Source organism: Saccharomyces cerevisiae, chromosome IV, assembly GCF_000146045.2.
Source record: "Saccharomyces cerevisiae S288C chromosome IV, complete sequence".
NCBI lineage: Eukaryota > Fungi > Ascomycota > Saccharomycetes > Saccharomycetales > Saccharomycetaceae > Saccharomyces > Saccharomyces cerevisiae.
Window position 1 is genome coordinate 1,324,260 of NC_001136.10, and position 20,250 is coordinate 1,344,509.

The 20,250-nt window shown below is 38.6% G+C and overlaps 10 protein-coding genes across 10 annotated transcripts; 7 read left to right on the forward strand and 3 right to left on the reverse strand.

Annotated features, from left to right (window-relative positions):
- Window positions 1-217: 217 nt before the first annotated feature.
- Window positions 218-1,042, reverse strand: TIF35 (translation initiation factor eIF3 core subunit g; the record flags this gene model as incomplete). The annotated part of the gene is made up of 1 exon (NM_001180737.1): window positions 218-1,042. One exon carries the CDS (start codon window positions 1,040-1,042, stop codon window positions 218-220), a length of 825 nt encoding a protein of 274 aa, NP_010717.1.
- Window positions 1,043-1,241: 199 nt separating this feature from the next.
- CYM1 (pitrilysin family metalloprotease) lies at window positions 1,242-4,211 on the reverse strand (the record flags this gene model as incomplete). Its single annotated transcript, NM_001180738.1, has 1 exon — window positions 1,242-4,211. The coding sequence occupies one exon, from the start codon at window positions 4,209-4,211 to the stop codon at window positions 1,242-1,244; it is 2,970 nt and encodes a 989-aa protein (NP_010718.1).
- A 312-nt stretch (window positions 4,212-4,523) lies between these two features.
- NPL3 (mRNA-binding protein NPL3) lies at window positions 4,524-5,768 on the forward strand (the record flags this gene model as incomplete). Its single annotated transcript, NM_001180740.3, has 1 exon — window positions 4,524-5,768. The coding sequence occupies one exon, from the start codon at window positions 4,524-4,526 to the stop codon at window positions 5,766-5,768; it is 1,245 nt and encodes a 414-aa protein (NP_010720.3).
- A 1,209-nt stretch (window positions 5,769-6,977) lies between these two features.
- GPI17 (GPI-anchor transamidase GPI17) lies at window positions 6,978-8,582 on the forward strand (the record flags this gene model as incomplete). The annotated part of the gene is made up of 1 exon (NM_001180742.3): window positions 6,978-8,582. The coding sequence occupies one exon, from the start codon at window positions 6,978-6,980 to the stop codon at window positions 8,580-8,582; it is 1,605 nt and encodes a 534-aa protein (NP_010722.3).
- Window positions 8,583-8,723: 141 nt separating this feature from the next.
- Window positions 8,724-9,710, reverse strand: PPM1 (leucine carboxy methyltransferase; the record flags this gene model as incomplete). The annotated part of the gene is made up of 1 exon (NM_001180743.1): window positions 8,724-9,710. One exon carries the CDS (start codon window positions 9,708-9,710, stop codon window positions 8,724-8,726), a length of 987 nt encoding a protein of 328 aa, NP_010723.1.
- An 851-nt stretch (window positions 9,711-10,561) lies between these two features.
- Window positions 10,562-12,694, forward strand: PPZ2 (salt homeostasis regulator; the record flags this gene model as incomplete). Its single annotated transcript, NM_001180744.1, has 1 exon — window positions 10,562-12,694. The coding sequence occupies one exon, from the start codon at window positions 10,562-10,564 to the stop codon at window positions 12,692-12,694; it is 2,133 nt and encodes a 710-aa protein (NP_010724.1).
- Window positions 12,695-13,092: 398 nt separating this feature from the next.
- GPI19 (phosphatidylinositol N-acetylglucosaminyltransferase GPI19) lies at window positions 13,093-13,515 on the forward strand (the record flags this gene model as incomplete). Its single annotated transcript, NM_001180745.3, has 1 exon — window positions 13,093-13,515. One exon carries the CDS (start codon window positions 13,093-13,095, stop codon window positions 13,513-13,515), a length of 423 nt encoding a protein of 140 aa, NP_010725.3.
- A 499-nt stretch (window positions 13,516-14,014) lies between these two features.
- On the forward strand, window positions 14,015-15,127 carry THI74 (Thi74p; the record flags this gene model as incomplete). The annotated part of the gene is made up of 1 exon (NM_001180746.3): window positions 14,015-15,127. The coding sequence occupies one exon, from the start codon at window positions 14,015-14,017 to the stop codon at window positions 15,125-15,127; it is 1,113 nt and encodes a 370-aa protein (NP_010726.3).
- A 289-nt stretch (window positions 15,128-15,416) lies between these two features.
- LRS4 (Lrs4p) lies at window positions 15,417-16,460 on the forward strand (the record flags this gene model as incomplete). Its single annotated transcript, NM_001180747.1, has 1 exon — window positions 15,417-16,460. The coding sequence occupies one exon, from the start codon at window positions 15,417-15,419 to the stop codon at window positions 16,458-16,460; it is 1,044 nt and encodes a 347-aa protein (NP_010727.1).
- Window positions 16,461-18,233: 1,773 nt separating this feature from the next.
- Window positions 18,234-19,982, forward strand: DOT1 (histone methyltransferase DOT1; the record flags this gene model as incomplete). The annotated part of the gene is made up of 1 exon (NM_001180748.1): window positions 18,234-19,982. The coding sequence occupies one exon, from the start codon at window positions 18,234-18,236 to the stop codon at window positions 19,980-19,982; it is 1,749 nt and encodes a 582-aa protein (NP_010728.1).
- Window positions 19,983-20,250: the final 268 nt, after the last annotated feature.

Below are 20,250 nucleotides of genomic sequence, written 5' to 3' on the forward strand. Positions count from 1 at the left end.
TTTTCCTTGCTTTGATTTTTTAGCTTGAATGGATTGCAACTTGTTGTAATCTTACAATCGTTAAAAATTTTACCATGCCGTGCGTGCTTTATAGAATATTGAACAATATTCTTTTAGGTATAGATTGATTAGTTTACATACTTTCTTTCTTAATATCTACAATTTTTATATGAGAAGAGTAACATTAGAAAACAAGTGCAGAGCATATTCTGTGCATCTATTCCTTAACCTTAGGTTTGGACCATTCAACACGTAAAATTAAATTCATATAACCCCTACCATCCAAGAAACGTAAAGCTTGTTCGGCAACTTCTTCGCTCGAAAAGGTAACAAAGGCGAGACCTCTTGATTTACCTGTTTCTTTGTTTCTAACGACAGAAACTCTTGGAATGGGTGCGAATGGGAACAATAACTCTTCTCTCAAACTATTTTCATCGGCATTTTCATTAACTTGCATAATCTTCAAAGTACACATATCATCACGTTCTCTAGAGTCTCTGTAAGCATCGGATGAAGGATCTCTTGCACCAGCACGACGAGAAGGTGGAACATACTGCCCTGGGATGGAACCAGCTCCGCCAACTTGGCCTGCCTTCTCTTCACTGGCGGCCTCGACACCGCCTTCATTAGTGGCTGGGTCTTCTAATGCTGAAAGTTCACTTAAAATTGTCTTGAATGGACAGTTCATGGTCATATGGTCGTTACCACATAATCTACATTGTAGACCGGTCTTTGTGAGACTTGCCTTTTCTTTTTGTATTCTTTCTTCTTCAGCTTGTTTCCAGTTCCTACTCAATCTTAATTCTACTTCTTCACCCAATCTTGCTGTAACAGCACTTGGACCTGCTGGAGACCCTTTTTCAGAGCCATATTTATGCCAGTTTTTTCTTTCTGCAACAGATTTATGGACTTTTTCCAATACTTTAACCTCTTTTACTTTCTGAGTAATCTTATACTTGACACCGTCTTCAATCTTGTATGTAATGATAGATCTAGATCCATCTGCATTCTCTATGATCTCCTCTGGTGCAACTTCACTCATTATTCCTGGTGGTCTTTGGTCTTTTGATCCTTTCAATACAGCGAGTAACTAGGGCTTCTCTTCCCTCTCTTTTGCCATCGTGATAATTTTTCACTTTCCACACTCAGTGAAAGAAAAAAATTTTAACTTCGTTACAAGCGATGAGTATAGATCGGCAAGAAACTTTGAAGCAGTATATTTACAGGATTAAATTATATATCTACAGTTCCTTCACCTCCCAATTTGGTGAAACAGTCTTCCCCTCGATTCCAGGTCCAATGACCGTACTCACCCCTTCTTTGTTTAGTAGATATTTTTCGGCGACTCTATGAACGTCCAGGAGAGATACGTCTAAGAGTTGTTCCCTTCTTGCTTGTTTCATATCGTCTGTAACACCGCTCATGAAATACGTCACGCCTTCTCCTTTGGGACTTTTAGGTGCGTCTACTTGTTGAAATATTGTCAATTTAGCTTCATCAAGGTCTGTGACGCCCCACTTGGCATCGTTCAGTATATAACGCCCGCTATTCTTGAAGGTTTCTAAACTCTTCAAAGGCTGAGGATCCCTATAGGAATAGAAACTGAAAATACCCGCTAAGGCGCTATAAGAAGCACCACCACCATAAGCACCACCCTTTTCTCTGACTTCTCTGTGCAAATGTTTGAATGTTAGCATATTTGACATAACTTGAAGTGCAGAGCCATCCTTATGTGTATACGGCACACCCAATAAAGCTTGGGATGTGTAATGGACCTGGAAAGGAAATTTTATCAAAGTATGTTTACATTTGGATCCAATAAGAGGATAATCTGAAGTCTTTGGTCCATTGGGCAAGCAGCTGCCATGAGGTAATCTCTCCATGAATTTTGAAATTTGGCTTTCTACTGTTTTCGCTTGAACATCAGAGTCTGAGGTGATAAAAAAATTCATGTTATTGGTATCAACAATGTACTTTTGCAATTCAGTTAGCTTGTCGACAACTTCTCTTTGGAAAGTTTCTTCATTGTCTAACAAGCTGTGCAATCTATTTATAAATTGTAGTTGCTCAATACCATTGAGGGTCTCATTTATAGCTCCACTTGATCTATAATGTGCGGCAGAATAGCCCCTTGCAAATGCATGACCGGCATCTGCTACAGAAGATGTGTTTGAAGATGCTAATAAGCGGATAAGAACTTTCAATTTATCGCTGTTTTTATGGAAATCAGTTTCTAGTAAGATCTTAGACCAGAATTCAAAAATGTGGTCGGTCTTCGAATTTAAAGACCATCCGTCAAACCCGAAAATCAGGCGAGGCTCTGTGGTGTTAGGGTCAGATGTAACCTCTACATGTGTTGATATACCACCCGTATGTAATTTTATCTGATCTTCTATTTCACTGAAGGATTCTGTTGTTGTCCCTAGGTTAGTTAACGATTCAGCAAATAAAGGTAAGTATGGGAAGAGTTCAAAGGGTATTATGTCATTTAGTAAACGTTTACCTCTGACATATGTGATACCATTGGTATCAGTAATCCTAGACATTGTATTATTCTTCTGTTCGATTGAATATTTATCACCAGCTCTTGGGATGTCTTTTATTTGTAAGGTAGGTAAACAGGATAAATCTTCTTTTTCATTTTGTTTCTCCTGTAACAGTATACCACGTTTAAAGATGTTTTTCTTGTCTTGTTCATCCAAGGCAGTAATTTTTTCTCTCAGTCTTGTTTGTTCTTCATCATCCAAAGATTTAGAGAACTCTTCAGATCCCTGAATGGAAAACGTGAAACAAGGTTTATGAACGATATATTTACGGATTAAATCTTGGAATAAAGTATCACCTTTCGTTTCTAAGTCACCTCTAAATCTTTGCAAAACGTCCTCAAACAACAAGCTCTCAAAAGGATCGATTTTGTTTGTCCAACCAGGTAGTATAGAATAGAGTAATTGAAGTCCAAAGTCAGCCTTTTGATCCTTCTTAGATAATTCCAATTGTTCAATTATGGCATCGATACGCTTGCGGTCAAAAGGATGTTCTGTTTCCAACAGGTTTTGAAAAATATTATTTACAGTGTCTTTAAATATTTCAATATCACTCACGCCCTGTATACCAACAGTTAGCAAATTTACTGCTGTAGTTGGTTCAACACCTGAATTTACGGAGAACTCCAAACCAATTCCTGATTCTATTAATTTTTGATACATTACAGAAGAATGGCCATCCATTAATAAATTCCCCAGTACTTTTAACAAAAAGGTATCATATGTGTCCTGTGGCGCTCCACAAATCCACGTCATTGAGGCTTTTGTCTGCTTCTCCGGTGGAAGCATAGTATCTATTTGACCCAGTAACTTGACATCTATGTCTTTTTTTAAATCAATAGGCATTAACAACTTATCCTTTCGAGCTCTCTTCCCGTAACCACTGAACTGCTCATTTAATTGCTTTAACGTATCCACCAATGGCAAGTTACCGTACGTGAAAGTTTTTGCATTGGAGGGATGGTAATTTTTGTGATGGAAATCCAAGAGATCGCCGTATCTCAAGTCTGTAATTTTCATAGGATCTCCGCCGGAGTTATTCAGGGAAGGATAAATAGACTGTTGAAATTTACTCCAGAAATAGTAATTGGCATTTGATATTTGACCTTTCATTTCGTTATAGACAACACCTTTGAAAACAATGTTACTCTCCGGGTCTGTGATGTTTTTATGCTCCAACCTCCAACCCTCCTGATCAAAATCTTCTTGTTTAAGTAGCGGATTCAAGGTGGAGTCTAAATAAACACCTCTTAAATTAGCGAAATCTTGAGGGTTCGTAGTGGAAAAGGGAAAAAATGTATAATCTGGACCTGTCATAGCGTTCATGAAATTAGCTAGAGATTTATTTAGCATTTTGAAAAAAGGGTCCCTAACTGGATATTTAACAGACCCACACAACGTTGTATGCTCTAGAATATGAGGGACCCCAGTGGAATCTGGAGGGTTGGTTTTAAAAGCAATGCTGAACACATTATTCTTGTCGTCTCTATCAATATGCAAATGCTCGGCTCCTGTCTGGGAGTGCACCAAATCTACCGCAGTGAGTCTCAGCTCCGGAACCGGTAGAATTCTTCTCACTTCATAACCATGGAATATACCTCCAACTGGATATTTTCTAACGGCCTGTGCTTGGGCATACGAGGACGCAAATCGCTGAAACCGCAACATATATACCGCAGTATATTTTATAGTAACTTTATTCTTTTGAGTAGCCTTCTAATTGGTGGCTTATTGATTACAATTGCTTGTTATCATATCTGTCAATGCTTGTTCAACAATTCAATGATTTACTACTACCTTTATCATAGAGCCCCTCCGTATATTTATCACTGTAAACGAAGGGCAAAATTTTTTACATTCTTTTTTTTCGCCACCCAAAGGGATTTAAAAAGGACATGAGAAAAATAATTTCCTCTCTTCTAAATATATATACTTTTGAAGGAATCAAAATTAAGCAATTACGCTAAAACCATAAGGATAATGTCTGAAGCTCAAGAAACTCACGTAGAGCAACTACCAGAATCTGTTGTCGATGCCCCAGTCGAAGAACAGCACCAAGAACCACCACAGGCTCCAGATGCTCCACAAGAACCACAAGTTCCACAGGAATCTGCTCCACAGGAATCTGCTCCACAAGAACCACCAGCTCCACAAGAACAAAATGACGTTCCTCCACCATCTAATGCTCCAATTTATGAAGGCGAAGAATCCCACAGTGTCCAAGACTACCAAGAGGCCCACCAGCACCACCAACCACCTGAACCCCAACCATATTATCCTCCTCCTCCTCCAGGTGAACACATGCACGGTCGCCCACCAATGCACCACCGTCAAGAAGGAGAACTCTCGAACACCAGATTGTTTGTTAGACCTTTCCCATTGGACGTTCAAGAATCCGAGTTGAATGAAATCTTTGGTCCATTTGGACCAATGAAGGAAGTCAAGATCTTGAACGGCTTCGCGTTTGTTGAATTTGAAGAAGCAGAATCCGCTGCCAAAGCCATTGAAGAAGTTCACGGTAAGAGTTTTGCTAACCAACCTTTGGAAGTTGTTTACTCTAAATTGCCTGCCAAGAGATACCGTATCACCATGAAAAACTTACCAGAAGGTTGTTCATGGCAAGATCTTAAAGATTTAGCCAGGGAAAATAGTTTAGAAACTACTTTTTCTAGCGTCAATACCAGAGATTTTGATGGTACCGGTGCTCTAGAATTCCCTAGTGAAGAAATCTTGGTCGAAGCTTTGGAGAGATTAAACAATATTGAATTCAGAGGTTCTGTCATTACTGTTGAAAGAGATGACAATCCTCCACCAATCAGAAGATCAAATAGAGGTGGCTTCAGAGGTCGCGGCGGCTTCAGAGGCGGCTTCAGAGGTGGCTTCAGAGGCGGTTTCTCCAGAGGCGGCTTCGGTGGCCCCAGAGGTGGATTTGGTGGTCCAAGAGGTGGTTACGGTGGCTATTCCAGAGGTGGCTACGGTGGCTACTCCAGAGGCGGATATGGTGGCTCCAGAGGTGGTTACGATAGTCCTAGAGGTGGTTACGATAGTCCAAGAGGTGGTTATTCCAGAGGTGGCTATGGTGGTCCAAGAAATGATTACGGTCCTCCAAGAGGTAGCTACGGTGGTTCAAGAGGTGGTTATGATGGTCCAAGAGGCGATTATGGTCCTCCAAGAGATGCATACAGAACCAGAGATGCTCCACGTGAAAGATCACCAACCAGGTAAGCCATTTATATAGTTGAGAAAAAAAAAGGAGAAATTAACAAAAGATATGAATTGTTTTAAAACTTAAATATGAGACTGAGAACAAATGAAAAAGGAAAACATCGTATTAAATGTTGAAAAAGTTTTTTTTTTGAAGAACTTCCTCCCCATTCCCTCCCCTCCCTTTTATTAAGTATAGTTTTTGTTTATTAATAAGTTTAGTGTTAGAAGATCCCAAAGTATATGATTGAAAACAGAATTGTTTATTGCGAGTCCCGACTTCACTCCAGTAGATAGAATAATCCCATGATAACATTTAACATCCTTTTTACAACGGAATTTCATTTCCAAATTGATGAGTCGTTAAAACTTCTGTATTGGATTTTAATTAGACCTTCTTTCGTGTAATACTACTACTACTACCTCTAGATTCTTATGTGTCTTTCAATTTTTTTTATTTCCCTGCACCAAACTATCTTTTATTGAATGGAATGTGCTGCAAAATTAACAAAAATAAGTTTTACTTAAAGTTTCTAACGAGAATCTCCTCTTCAACATACGGGCAGGATAATATAATTGACTATACTGATAATGAACCCCGTTTTTTGTTATCTTGTGAGATAACTCAGTGGAAACTTGATCTAGCAGTAGACCAGTTTCCCCTCCCCCAATTAATACTAGAAAGTTGAGAAACTACAGAAATCTTGTAATTTAACCATTTTTTTGTCCCAAGCCGATCTATTTTGGATATCTTATTGTCATTTTTCAAGTGAAAAAAGGTCTCCCTTTCTATACGAGAGTTCTCATATGGAATGAGAGAATAAGCGGTAAGATATCGAACATTCACAAGAAATAAAGTACCAGTTAAGAGGTGCAATTGAATATATACAATATCCTATCATCTTAGTCCTTTGAGTATGCAAAAAGCTACAAATATAGTTGTTAGTTTGGGTCAGGCTAATTTCAAAGAATTTGAACTCCTATAAAGTTAAGTTGAAGAAACTAATAAGTACTATTATGGCCTGTTAAATCTGTGTTACGTATTAAATGATGTGTAATCCAGAAGTTATAAATAATGAAAGATGTCCTTACGTGGAGCTTAATAACAGAGATACAAAGTTTAAAAGGGAACTCGTGTACTAATTGAAGTGTGTACGTGTGCATTAATATTAATAAGGGATAAATAACGATAAAAGAGCCGCTCTTTGATAAGGATTACACGCCAGAATAATGTCCAATGCAAATCTAAGAAAATGGGTTGGTTTTTGCTTTGTTGCCATTTATCTCTTTTTAGGTGTTCCACTGTGGTACAAGCTAACTACAGTTTATAGAGCATCACTACCAATAAATTACATTGAGTCACTTCAAAATAACAAATTCCAAGATATTCATCTCGTAATACCGGTGTATGTTAAGTCAGATACTTACAGATTTCCTGACGTTCATGACGCTATCCAAGTACAAGTTAACCATTTATTGAATTCTCAGGAGCAACGGGTCCCTTGGTCTTTACAAGTTCTTCCATATAATGAGACTATTGAGCAGATGGAAAGTGAAGGCAACCAGTTTCATGTCGTTACTTTGAAGTTAGACGAATTTATTGGTTACTCATCAGCTTACGACACCAAAGAAACACTAGTATATTACGACGATGCTGCCGTTTTAAGTAATGATCTACCGTTTTTTGTTGCTCAAACATTGGTAGAGCACACTTTCCAATTGGAATGGACGCATTTGAATAAAACGTGTGAAGGCGTTTCTACAAACAACGATGTCGCAATATCTTATGATCCAAACATTCATTTAAGTGTAACTTTATTGTCAGGTGATGGGAATCCTGTTGCATGGGAAATTGAGCCTACATTAACTGACTACTTTTCACCTTTTAGGAAGTTCTTATCACCACTGGTAAATTTTACAGTAGATTCATCCATTGTTTATCATAATGATTTGAATTTGCATTCATTAAATGGATCATGTACAAGCGTTACGTGGTTTGATCTCTCTCATACTATTGATCTTTCTGAACTTTCTTCAATGGCCTATTACCCAGAAGATTCTGCACTGAATTTAGCCATAGTCTTTCCTAGTGCTTCTTCAAGTCCCGATGGTCTGGCGTTCATTAATGGCACTCGGATTTCAGACGAAATAACCACATTAGATTGGAATAGTTATCTAGTTCCTCAATGGGGGGTTATAATAATAAATAAAATGCCGTTGAAGCCAAATTCAGTCATTAGCGAAGATTATTTAGAACCTATGATGTACCGTTTTGCGACAGATATTTTTCAACTATTGGGATTAACGGAGGGCTCGCAAGATTTGTTATCACCTTATATTACCATAGATTCATTCAAAAGGTTGACAATTTTACAGAATCTAGATAAAGCTACGGAAACATTATGGTCGTTAGTGAAATTAACTCAACAATTTCAGGGCATGTCTATCCCACGCGAAGTATCGGATAATGTTATCGAAGCTTTAGACTTAAGGCTACAGATTATTGATTTATTAAATGATCCTGGAAAGGGTGGAGATATCGTCTGGAACAATGCCCTGCATCTAAGTAATGAATTGGTTAAACTATGCGAAAAGGCATTTTTCAATGGAGAAATGGTTCAACAAAATTTCTTCCCACAAGAGCACATGATAGCTGTGTATTTACCTTTATTAGGCCCAATATCGGCAGTCATGTTCTTTGGTTTCTACAACGTGATGAAGGAAAAGAATCAAAAGAGTAAAAAGAATGGAACCGAGAGAGAAGTTGCTAAAGAAAAATTAGAGTTGAAAGAGGCTCAAAAATTACATGCTATTGATGGTGAAGATGAATTATGAGTTGATAACTAAACTACAATTACCAATATTTTGAATGCATGTAGTGTAAGTACAGGTATATCTATATATTATGTATATGTAAGAGTACCATATAAACGGTAAGCATATTAAGATCAAATTAGTTGAGGCTGTAAATAAAAATCACCACTGAGCCTTCATAAGGATATAATGAGTTTGCATAACCTTTAATTCCTCTAATTCGTCCAAGAACTGTAATGATCTGAGCCTTTTTCTTTCAGATTCGGGAATCTGTGCATTGAAAATTTCCCACATGTCATTGACAATAACGTTGGGAGCCGCAGACCATCTCGAAGCGTATTTCTCTTTAGAATTATACGTCATCAACGTGGGCATTTCCAAATTCCTTGATTCTTTCAAGTTGGACTGCATAATGGCGCCAAATCGGTCATTCGGTTGAGAACCACCAATTGGATCGTAGGATATCCATAGTCCATGTGAAAACTTCGACATGATTGTATTTATTAGTAATTGAGACTCATTATTATGCATGTAGCACAAAAGACACTCAGATATTACGATAGTGGGTATTTCGCGCTTAGTGCATACGTCTAACAAACGGGTTGTTTCAGTGATATCGTTCAAATCACAAGCAGCAAGTTTATATCTTCCTTGATCAATCAAAAAGGGTGATTTTGCTGTATCTTCCTTTGACAAACCGAGGGAGATACGCAAAATCTCACTTTCACGCAAAATACTATTCTTCAATTCTACTGATTCGTTGTAGTCAATGTCCACATAAGCTAAATGAGGGAACATTTGTAACAGGGGCAGCATTCGTAAATCGGAACCGCAACCTAAATTTACCACTTGAACCTTCTCATTTGCAACCAAAAATTCCAATATGGCCGCGTCTATCCCCACAGTACGCAAGTATGTCCCATAGTTCATTACCGGGAAGGAAGACCGCATTGCTTTGTCTACTTTTCCAAAAGCTCGCCTACTAAATTTCTTGAGAGTAATCAAGTAGCTGCGATGCCATTCTGTATACTTTTTGGATAGGTCCACCGACAATCTTTGCAGGCCGCTTGAAGGAAGATATCCGACTGATATAGCAGCTAATTTGCACGACAACGCATCATAGTCAGTCTGCTGTATGATTCTCTCCATGGCGACTTGTTTGTACTCTTTATCATCTAGTTTATGCGGAGTCACAAGGACCCTGACCCATCTTCTTTTTCCCCTATCTTTCCAACTCCAGATTTTTCAGCCTTTGAACCCAGGCGCAAGGCGCAATTGCCCAGAACTCAATCCCCTTGCTTGACCATCTGATGAACAGATAAGTACCTCTTATCTGTGCGTTCTGCTCAGAAGTTTCGCTGCAGTTTTCATTGATTGATAACATAGTGTGCTGCTGACGGAATCGCCTTAAAATGCCTGTACGAAGTAAAATATGGCAGCCGCTGCACTAAACCTTGTAGTGCTCGCTCTTACTTTATTGCGATTCCCACAATCCAAAATTTGCAGTCGCCGCTACGATGGTGTCTGACAACTTCTTCCACATACCAATGTACGTCTTGCCTTCACACCTTACTGCTTCTTATGGCATCCCATATTGGATCCCCCACGTCGCCGCGACAGGCCTTGGACGCCAGCCGTTGCGTTGCACTTGCCAAAGTAACTCACTTGCCAGGGTCTCAGCGATGCACAGAAGAAGGCGGTCCCTTCTTGGAAGAGAGAAATTGTTTACATAACTATATAGTATCTCACAGATACAAGCATACGGTAGCCATAATATACTTCGCAAACCGTACCTTTTTGCGTAAGAAATACACATATAGTAGGTTTTGTCGCCTCCTCTTCCCCCTTTGTCTCAGCATAGCATTAACATAGGTGCCTCAGAGTGACAAAGAGAGAAATAGTTAACTAGAATACGGTGCAAATTCAGAGAAAAAATATCAGATTCTATTCTATTTACCCCCCCTATAACTGCAGAATCGTACATTTGATCAGCAAGTACCATGGGTAATTCCGGTTCGAAACAACATACCAAGCACAATAGCAAGAAGGATGACCACGACGGTGACAGGAAAAAGACACTAGATCTCCCACCACTGACAAAATCGGATACTACACATTCGCTGAAATCGTCAAGGTCGCTGAGGTCGCTGCGGTCGAAACGCTCAGAGGCGTCGTTGGCATCTAATGTTCAAGCTCAAACGCAACCCCTCTCCCGCAGATCGTCCACTCTGGGAAACGGCAATCGCAACCATAGGCGATCAAACAACGCCCCAATCACTCCTCCTAATAACCACTACCTAACCTCACATCCCAGTTCGTCAAGAAGACTCTCTTCCTCTTCGAGAAGGTCGAGCATGGGGAATAATAACAATTCAGAATTGCCCCCGTCAATGATCCAGATGGAGCCCAAATCACCCATCTTGAAAAATAGTACAAGCATGCATTCCACTAGCTCTTTCAACTCTTACGAAAATGCGTTGACTGATGATGACGACGATAGGGGGGATGATGGCGGCGAGAGCCCCTCAATGGCCAAAGTTACTCGCATCAACACTAGTTCTTCCGCAGATAGAGGCTCCAAGCGTACTCCTTTAAGACGTCATAATTCATTACAACCGGAAAAAGGTGTAACAGGATTTTCCTCGACTTCATCGAAATTACGCAGAAGATCAGACAATACTCTGCCAGCAAGTTATCCTTTAAATGCAGAAGCAGGAGGGAATGGCAGCGACTATTTCTCAAACAGATCAAACTCGCATGCATCATCCAGGAAGTCGTCATTTGGCTCCACTGGGAATACAGCTTATAGCACACCACTGCATTCACCTGCGTTAAGAAAAATGAGCTCGAGGGACAACGACGATAGCGGAGACAACGTCAACGGTAGAGGCACCTCACCTATCCCTAATCTAAACATAGACAAGCCTTCGCCGTCAGCGTCGTCAGCGTCAAAAAGAGAATATTTAAGTGCATATCCAACACTAGCTCACAGAGATTCATCATCTTCACTTAGTCCGCGGGGCAAAGGACAACGGTCTTCATCGTCTTCCAGTTCCAGTCAAAGAATATATGTTTCCCCACCATCTCCCACAGGTGATTTCGTACACGGGAGTTGTGCAGACGGTGATAATGGATCTAGGACTAATACTATGGTCGAAATGAAAAGGAAAAAACCAGTTCGTCCAGTGGACATAGATGAAATTATCCAGAGATTACTAGATGCCGGCTATGCCGCAAAGAGGACCAAGAATGTTTGCTTAAAGAATTCCGAGATTATTCAAATTTGCCATAAGGCTCGTGAATTATTCCTTGCCCAACCTGCTCTCTTAGAATTATCTCCCTCGGTAAAAATAGTGGGTGATGTTCACGGCCAATATGCAGATCTTTTGAGACTTTTTACCAAATGCGGTTTCCCCCCCATGGCAAATTACTTATTTTTAGGCGATTACGTAGATCGCGGTAAGCAGTCCCTGGAGACCATTTTACTATTACTATGCTATAAGATTAAATATCCTGAAAATTTCTTCCTCTTAAGAGGCAATCATGAATGTGCCAATGTTACAAGAGTCTACGGGTTTTATGATGAATGTAAACGACGTTGTAATATCAAGATTTGGAAAACCTTTGTTGACACGTTCAACACGCTACCGTTAGCAGCCATCGTCACAGGAAAAATATTTTGTGTTCATGGTGGACTATCACCTGTTCTAAATTCCATGGACGAAATTAGGCACGTTAGTAGGCCCACCGATGTACCCGACTTCGGCTTAATTAATGACCTTTTATGGTCGGATCCTACAGATTCATCGAATGAATGGGAGGATAATGAGCGTGGAGTTAGTTTTTGTTACAATAAAGTGGCTATTAATAAATTTTTAAACAAATTCGGATTCGATTTAGTGTGTAGAGCACATATGGTGGTGGAAGATGGTTATGAATTCTTTAATGACAGAAGCTTAGTTACAGTGTTTTCGGCTCCCAACTATTGTGGTGAATTCGATAACTGGGGTGCTGTCATGACCGTTAGTGAAGGCCTACTCTGTTCTTTTGAGTTGTTGGACCCACTGGACAGTACCGCTTTGAAACAAGTGATGAAAAAAGGCAGGCAAGAACGTAAATTAGCCAATCGCTGAAAAACTAGATATTAATGTTGCAGTTAATAAGCTCATTGAAAACTTTCTTTGGTTGTTCCTCTTCCTTCTTTTTTTCGCCGATAAAGTTGTCGTTATAGTTTCACTTATATCTTACGAGAATCTAAATAAGTAAATATTAATATTATTCAATTTCTCATTTCCTTTCCTCTGGGTTTTTTGAGAGTACGAGTTTTATTGCTCGCTTTTTGTATTTTCACTTTGCCGGCTTTTTCACTATTCCCTATTGTCTTAATAAAGTTCCTGCTTGGGCCCAGTAAACTTTTAAAATTTATGTGCTGAAAGAAAGTTGAAACAATCACAAGAGGAGAGCAGATTTGCCAAAAAAAGAATCTGAGCTGTTTGTTCCTGTCTAATACTAAAAGATATAAATAAACAATATGTATACAAAAGAGTACTACTGGTTTTCACAATATATGATAATAACAAGCACTTTGGTGCTCACCATAATATGGTCCATCTTACCATCATCGCTGGGTGAGGCTGCACCAAAGCAGTTTATCAACACGCTATTGGACATCTTCCCACAAAGAAGATGGATTATTACCTTGGAGAGCATAATGCTGATGGGCATGCTATGCACATACATCGGCCTTCTGATGTACAATGAAGATACATTAACACCGCCGCTAGATTCTCTATCTACAGTAACGGATGCCGGTGGTCAACTTGTAATAGAGGACGACCCGGACGTATTCGTTAAGAAATGGGCCTTTAAAGAAACAAGTGGTATTTACGATCTGTCTCTGATGGATGCCTGCCAACTTCTCTACCTATATGATAACGACCATACCAGCACATAGCTTTTCTCAGCACCTGTCCAGAGACATAACATCACAATCACATCGCCCCAGTAAATGCATACGCAAGATAAGATACAAACTGGCTACGGGAACACTACGCCAACGTGATTGGCAATTGTGCTCTAATAGTTACTCTATTATTGCTGTTAATTGACAATGTTTAGTCACGTGCAACACAATTCAAGTCACGTGGAAAGGCCTTCACATGGTGATCCATCTTCTACATCTTCATCGGTCCTGCATAAAGTCATAATATGGGGCTACTGGAATGTATGCACTTAACAGTACTATTATATGGTGAGGCTGTAATGCTTACCGTTTTGTGGCTATTCTCGTATTCTGTAGGCCCCCCCATACACATTTTTCGGTAACTGCGGCATATAGATGAAAGTTGAAATGAATATTCAAAAGAATATATATAATAATGCAGGAGATCAAGGAAGAATTAGATATGTATAAGAGTGATGGTAGAGGCAAAAAATAAAAAGTAAGCAGGAGAATGAATCGTGTTGGTATAGACGTAGATCATATGATAGGGGTCCTGCTTCTGGCCGTAGTGGTGGTGTTTTGGGTTGGCGCTTCGTGTTTGACTAATGAATTGCTCGAGACAAACGCGTACAATAAACCTTTCTTCCTTACTTATCTAAACATATCATCGTTTGCTCTTTATTTGACGCCAGATCTATGGAGGATAATCCAATCAAGAAGGAAGAGCTTGCAGGAACGGACAGAACGAACATTACCTATTCACACACAAGAATCTTTTTCAGAGTTCCTACCTTTACTATCTTCAACTCCTTCTACTTCTTCAAATTTGTCTTCGATAGCGGACACGAAAGTGAAGGATACAATGAGGTTGAGTCTGCTATTTTGCGTCTTGTGGTTCGTGGCAAATTTGGCGGCTAACGCTGCTTTGTCGTATACCACAGTGGCTTCGTCAACAATTCTTTCATCGACATCCTCATTTTTTACCTTATTTCTTGCCACTAGTCTAGGAATAGAAACTTTTTCGACAAAAAAACTGCTGGGGTTATTTGTGTCTTTGTTTGGAATTATCTTAATTGTGATGCAATCCTCGAAGCAACAGGATTCTGTGAGTGCTTCCTCCTTTTTGGTAGGTAACACTTTAGCACTGCTGGGGTCATTGGGTTACAGTGTCTATACAACCCTTTTGAAATACGAAATATCATCCAAAGGTCTCAGACTAGACATTCAGATGTTTCTTGGTTATGTTGGTATCTTCACGTTTCTGTTGTTTTGGCCAATTTTAATAATCCTGGATATAACACATATGGAAACTTTTGAACTACCAAGTAACTTCCACATTTCTTTTCTTGTCATGTTAAATTGTATCATTATCTTTGTTAGTGACTATTTTTGGTGTAAAGCCCTCATTTTGACATCACCCTTGGTGGTTACCGTTGCCTTAACTTTTACTATCCCGTTAGCCATGTTCGCTGATTTTGTATGGCGAGAGGCATTTTTTACGCCTTGGTATATCATTGGTGTTATTTTCATTTTTGTTTCATTCTTTCTAGTTAACCATCGGGGAGAATCTGCTGTTGAAAAGGACTGTGCTGCGGTTGAAAAAGGACCTATCTTGGATGCCTAACGTGATTATTTCTTCTTTTTATGCAATTTTTCACATAATATAATTATATGTCTCCCATTTTTATATATTCAAAAGTTAATGTCTATAAATGCCCTATCTGACTTATTGTCTTATTTTTTTGCATGGTATGTATATCTTAGAAGCTTTTGAAAGGAAAAGTAAAACAAATAAAAACGGTTCAAGAAAATGATGTGAACCTGATAGAATAAAGTTGAGGGAGAAAACATATAATTTACTGTGTAACAAGAAGGTTATTAAACATTTCTATTAGGTGCTTCTTCTTTGCCGCATGACAACTTTATTACAGCTCTTGTCAAATTATTATAAGGCTAAATTAGATTCAGAACGAATATACAATGAATATGTTCAGTCGCAGTATGAGTTTGCATCTTTAGACAAGTTGAACAACAATAAAGGTGACCCAAAGAAAGTAGTTGATGAGACATTATTTTTGCAGAGGCAAATTGCCCAGCTGAATAAACAGTTACAACTTTCATTTCAAGAGAATGAAAAACTATTAAGCGTACAGAAGAATCAAAAAGCTCTTTATCAAAGTAAGTTATCCAGCAAGGATGCATTCATTGATGATTTGAAACTCAAACTGAAAGTCGAGCAGATATCTGTAGACAAACATAATAAGGAACGGACACCTTCAACAGGCCGTGATGAACAACAGCGTAATTCAAAAGCGGCACATACATCAAAGCCCACAATTCATCTTCTTTCGCCAATTGTAAATCGTGATAAGCCTAATAATCAAACGAACGACAGGGGTGGCAACGATCCTGACTCGCCTACATCACAAAGAAGATCAAGAGGACTGAGATCTTTATTGAGTTCAGGTAAAAATACAATATTTGATTCAATATCCAAAAATCTCGACGATGAGATAAATGAAAATGCGCATATCAGAAATGATACCACATCTTCCAAGATAGCTGGCAAATCGCCATCAAGATTATCTGCGCTGCAAAAATCTCCAGAACTGCGTAAAGAAAGGAACAATATGATATTAAAGGAACACATACTGCGTTCAAAAGATGACCAAAATATCACGTCATCTAGAAAACTGGATAATATCGAGCTATCTAGTATTGGTGACTCTACTGCAATGACATCAAGGAGTTCTACCGTTAATGCAAATGACATCTTGGGAAATGAAGAGAACGACGGGATTACAAAGCTGAAAAGAGTTAACAAGTTAACCAGCTCTCCAGTTAAAAGGGATTGCAGTACAAACAAGAAAAGAAAACTCACAAAGCAGCGAATTGCCACGTTACCCAACTCAGATGAAGAATTGAGTAATAATTTAAATGTTGACGAGTTTGTATGAGTAACAGCTATCTACGTCCCTGCCCTTCCCTCTCTCTTTTACATACCAACAGTTTAGCATTTTTTTTTATATAAATTACCATAAATACTGCCTCAGGCCGCTCAGCTTATATTTTCAAGTCTCTCCATTTGGCTGTTTGAGGTACCCAATTGTTGTATTCTTGATACGGCTGTTTCAACTATTCACATAATAAGTGTAGTCTAGTCTCTTCGATGAGCCTTTTATGCACCAAGGGAAATTAAATGAATTTCTACCAAACCTTATTCATTTTGAATTATGTAGCTCTGACATTTTGTTGTTTTCCTTGCGTGCCCAATGTTGCCAGCGTAAAAGTTATCGTAAACGTTATCGTAAACGTTATCCCCGTTTTGTAAACTTTATTGTCTTCGTAAAAAATAGAAACCAACACTTAAAATTGGTCCCATAAAAAATTGAGTCAGTTCCTTCATCGTGGTACAGTCAGAGTATTCTAAATTAATTAATTTACTGATAATTTAATAACATGAAGAAGAAAGATTGGATATTGAAGTTATCCACCAGGCACATATAACGCTCTAAATAATATTTGGATGTTGCACTAAAGTCCACGATGAAGAATAAAAAGCATCACTTGATCGTTCAATGAGCCAATCTTGGAAATTTTGACACCTCTATTAACCAGAACATCCAGCTTGTTGAGAACTGTTGGGATAATTCAGAAATGTAACTTTGAAACTCAAATAACTCAAGGAACGGGAGTCTTTCAAGATTTTGGAATAATTTGACCACTTTGTTTTTAAACAATTCGAGTGAAGGCCATGCGCTTCTTGTAAGCTTTGTTAATGAATCTATCTTTTAGTTAAAAACATTTCTTTCTTTATCCAATTGAATTATGCCATTCGATATTAAATACGACAACAGGAACACTGAAGAACGGGATACTCCCCCCCCCCCTTGTGAATGTGCTACAATAAACAGAATATCGCCACCCGGTCACTTCTTCTCTCCAATTCTTACTAAATTAGCGATAAATTCTACCCTTTCCATAACTGGCCGTTCTTCTGCAAGAGAATTTTTCCTACTTGAATAGGCATACTTGAATCTGAAAAGTAGTCATAGATAGTGAAGTCTGCTTTATTAATAAAATTCCAGGATGTACTCTTGGAGATCGAATCAAGTTCCTAGAAATCCTTTGAGAAAGAAGCGGTGAATACCCGTAGGTAGGATTTTTTCACGTAATTAAACCGCCTTATCTTATTTGTTGCCAGAAAACTAGAGGATGGAATAAACATATTCCCTAATGGTGTGGCATTTACCTGTCTGTCTAGTTTCTGTTAGTGCATTCCAATGTCAGCTGCTTCGCTACATTGTTTCCAATGAAAGCTTGTATTTTCAGAGTCGAAAGCGTCGTCGCCTCTTTTTATGGATGAAAGAGCTCTGGCATGAATTTTCTCTGTAGTGAAAAAATGTTACGGCTAAAGACCGTAGAGTGACTTTCTTTGTTTTTCTGTTCTTGAATTTAGACACTTACTTCACAATAGTATAACAAGCCAGAAACTAAGTAATGATTTACGTGCCATTTTTTTTAGCAATATATGCATAATCCTGCTGACGCCTTCGCACGCGTCAATGAAAAGGGACATTGAAAAATCGACCGGTAAGTGCTTTCAATGAGATAAACATAATTCGAATATAGGGCATCTCGTCGTCTTAATTGCCTTGAAAAATAACTGAGGTCCTCATCAAGGAGGTCACCAGTAATTGTGCGCTTTGGTTACATTTTGTTGTACAGTAATGGGCGGTCAAGAAAGTATATCAAATAATAACTCAGACTCATTCATTATGTCGTCCCCCAACTTAGACTCTCAGGAATCTTCAATATCACCTATTGATGAGAAGAAAGGCACCGATATGCAAACCAAGTCGCTTTCAAGCTATTCTAAAGGTACGCTTCTCTCTAAGCAAGTACAAAATTTATTAGAAGAAGCTAATAAATACGATCCAATATATGGGTCATCTTTACCTCGAGGATTTTTAAGAGATAGAAACACCAAGGGTAAGGATAATGGGTTGGTTCCGCTGGTGGAGAAGGTTATACCTCCCATTCACAAGAAAACCAATAATAGAAACACAAGGAAGAAGTCATCTACCACCACGAAGAAGGATGTAAAGAAGCCAAAAGCTGCAAAAGTAAAAGGAAAAAATGGCAGGACTAACCATAAACATACCCCAATTTCAAAGCAAGAAATAGATACTGCACGAGAAAAAAAGCCATTGAAAAAAGGTCGGGCAAACAAGAAGAATGATCGCGATAGTCCTTCATCAACATTTGTTGATTGGAATGGCCCGTGTCTACGGTTACAATATCCATTATTTGACATAGAGTACTTAAGATCACATGAAATATATTCTGGAACTCCTATACAATCCATTAGTTTAAGAACAAATTCTCCACAGCCAACGAGCTTGACATCAGATAACGACACTTCCTCAGTAACGACAGCAAAGTTGCAGAGTATTTTATTTTCAAATTATATGGAAGAGTACAAAGTCGACTTCAAAAGGTCAACAGCCATTTATAATCCAATGAGTGAAATTGGTAAATTAATTGAATACAGCTGCCTGGTCTTTTTACCTTCACCTTATGCTGAACAATTGAAGGAAACTATACTACCGGACCTAAATGCATCATTTGATAACTCTGACACGAAAGGTTTCGTGAATGCTATAAATTTATACAACAAAATGATTCGTGAAATTCCTAGGCAAAGAATAATTGACCATTTAGAAACAATTGATAAAATTCCTCGTTCATTCATTCATGACTTCTTGCATATCGTCTATACCAGGAGTATCCATCCGCAGGCGAATAAATTGAAACATTACAAAGCATTCAGCAATTATGTTTATGGAGAACTTTTGCCCAATTTCCTATCTGATGTATATCAACAATGCCAGTTGAAGAAGGGTGACACTTTCATGGATCTCGGTTCGGGAGTAGGTAATTGCGTAGTACAAGCTGCGTTGGAATGTGGATGTGCATTAAGCTTCGGATGTGAAATCATGGATGATGCTAGCGATTTAACTATACTGCAGTACGAGGAACTAAAGAAGAGGTGTAAGTTATATGGGATGCGTTTGAACAACGTGGAGTTTTCATTGAAGAAAAGCTTTGTGGACAATAACAGGGTCGCTGAACTAATTCCTCAGTGCGATGTTATCCTCGTAAATAATTTTTTATTTGATGAAGATTTGAATAAAAAAGTCGAAAAGATACTACAAACGGCAAAAGTTGGATGTAAGATCATAAGTTTGAAAAGTTTAAGAAGCCTCACTTATCAGATCAACTTCTACAATGTTGAGAACATCTTCAATAGATTAAAGGTGCAAAGGTATGATCTTAAGGAGGATAGTGTTTCATGGACGCATAGTGGCGGAGAGTATTATATATCAACAGTGATGGAGGATGTGGACGAAAGTTTATTCAGCCCTGCTGCAAGAGGTAGGAGGAACAGAGGTACGCCGGTGAAGTATACCAGATGAGGCACTTTGAACGGCTTTTAACGATGAGTATGAATAACTAAGTAGAAATAACATGTACACAAGTGTAACTTATAAAAATCAAAAAATAAAAAAATAGAAAGGGAGAGAATAAGAGTAGGTAATAATATGAATTAAAAGAAGGATAAGGCGCCGTGGACCAGGTACCTAAAAAGTAAAGTACCAGTTTATATTAACAAAAGAAGTTCAAGCTAAAAAGTAGCAATATGCGAAGGAAAGGAAAATAATTGAAGGAGGAGGCAGAGAACAA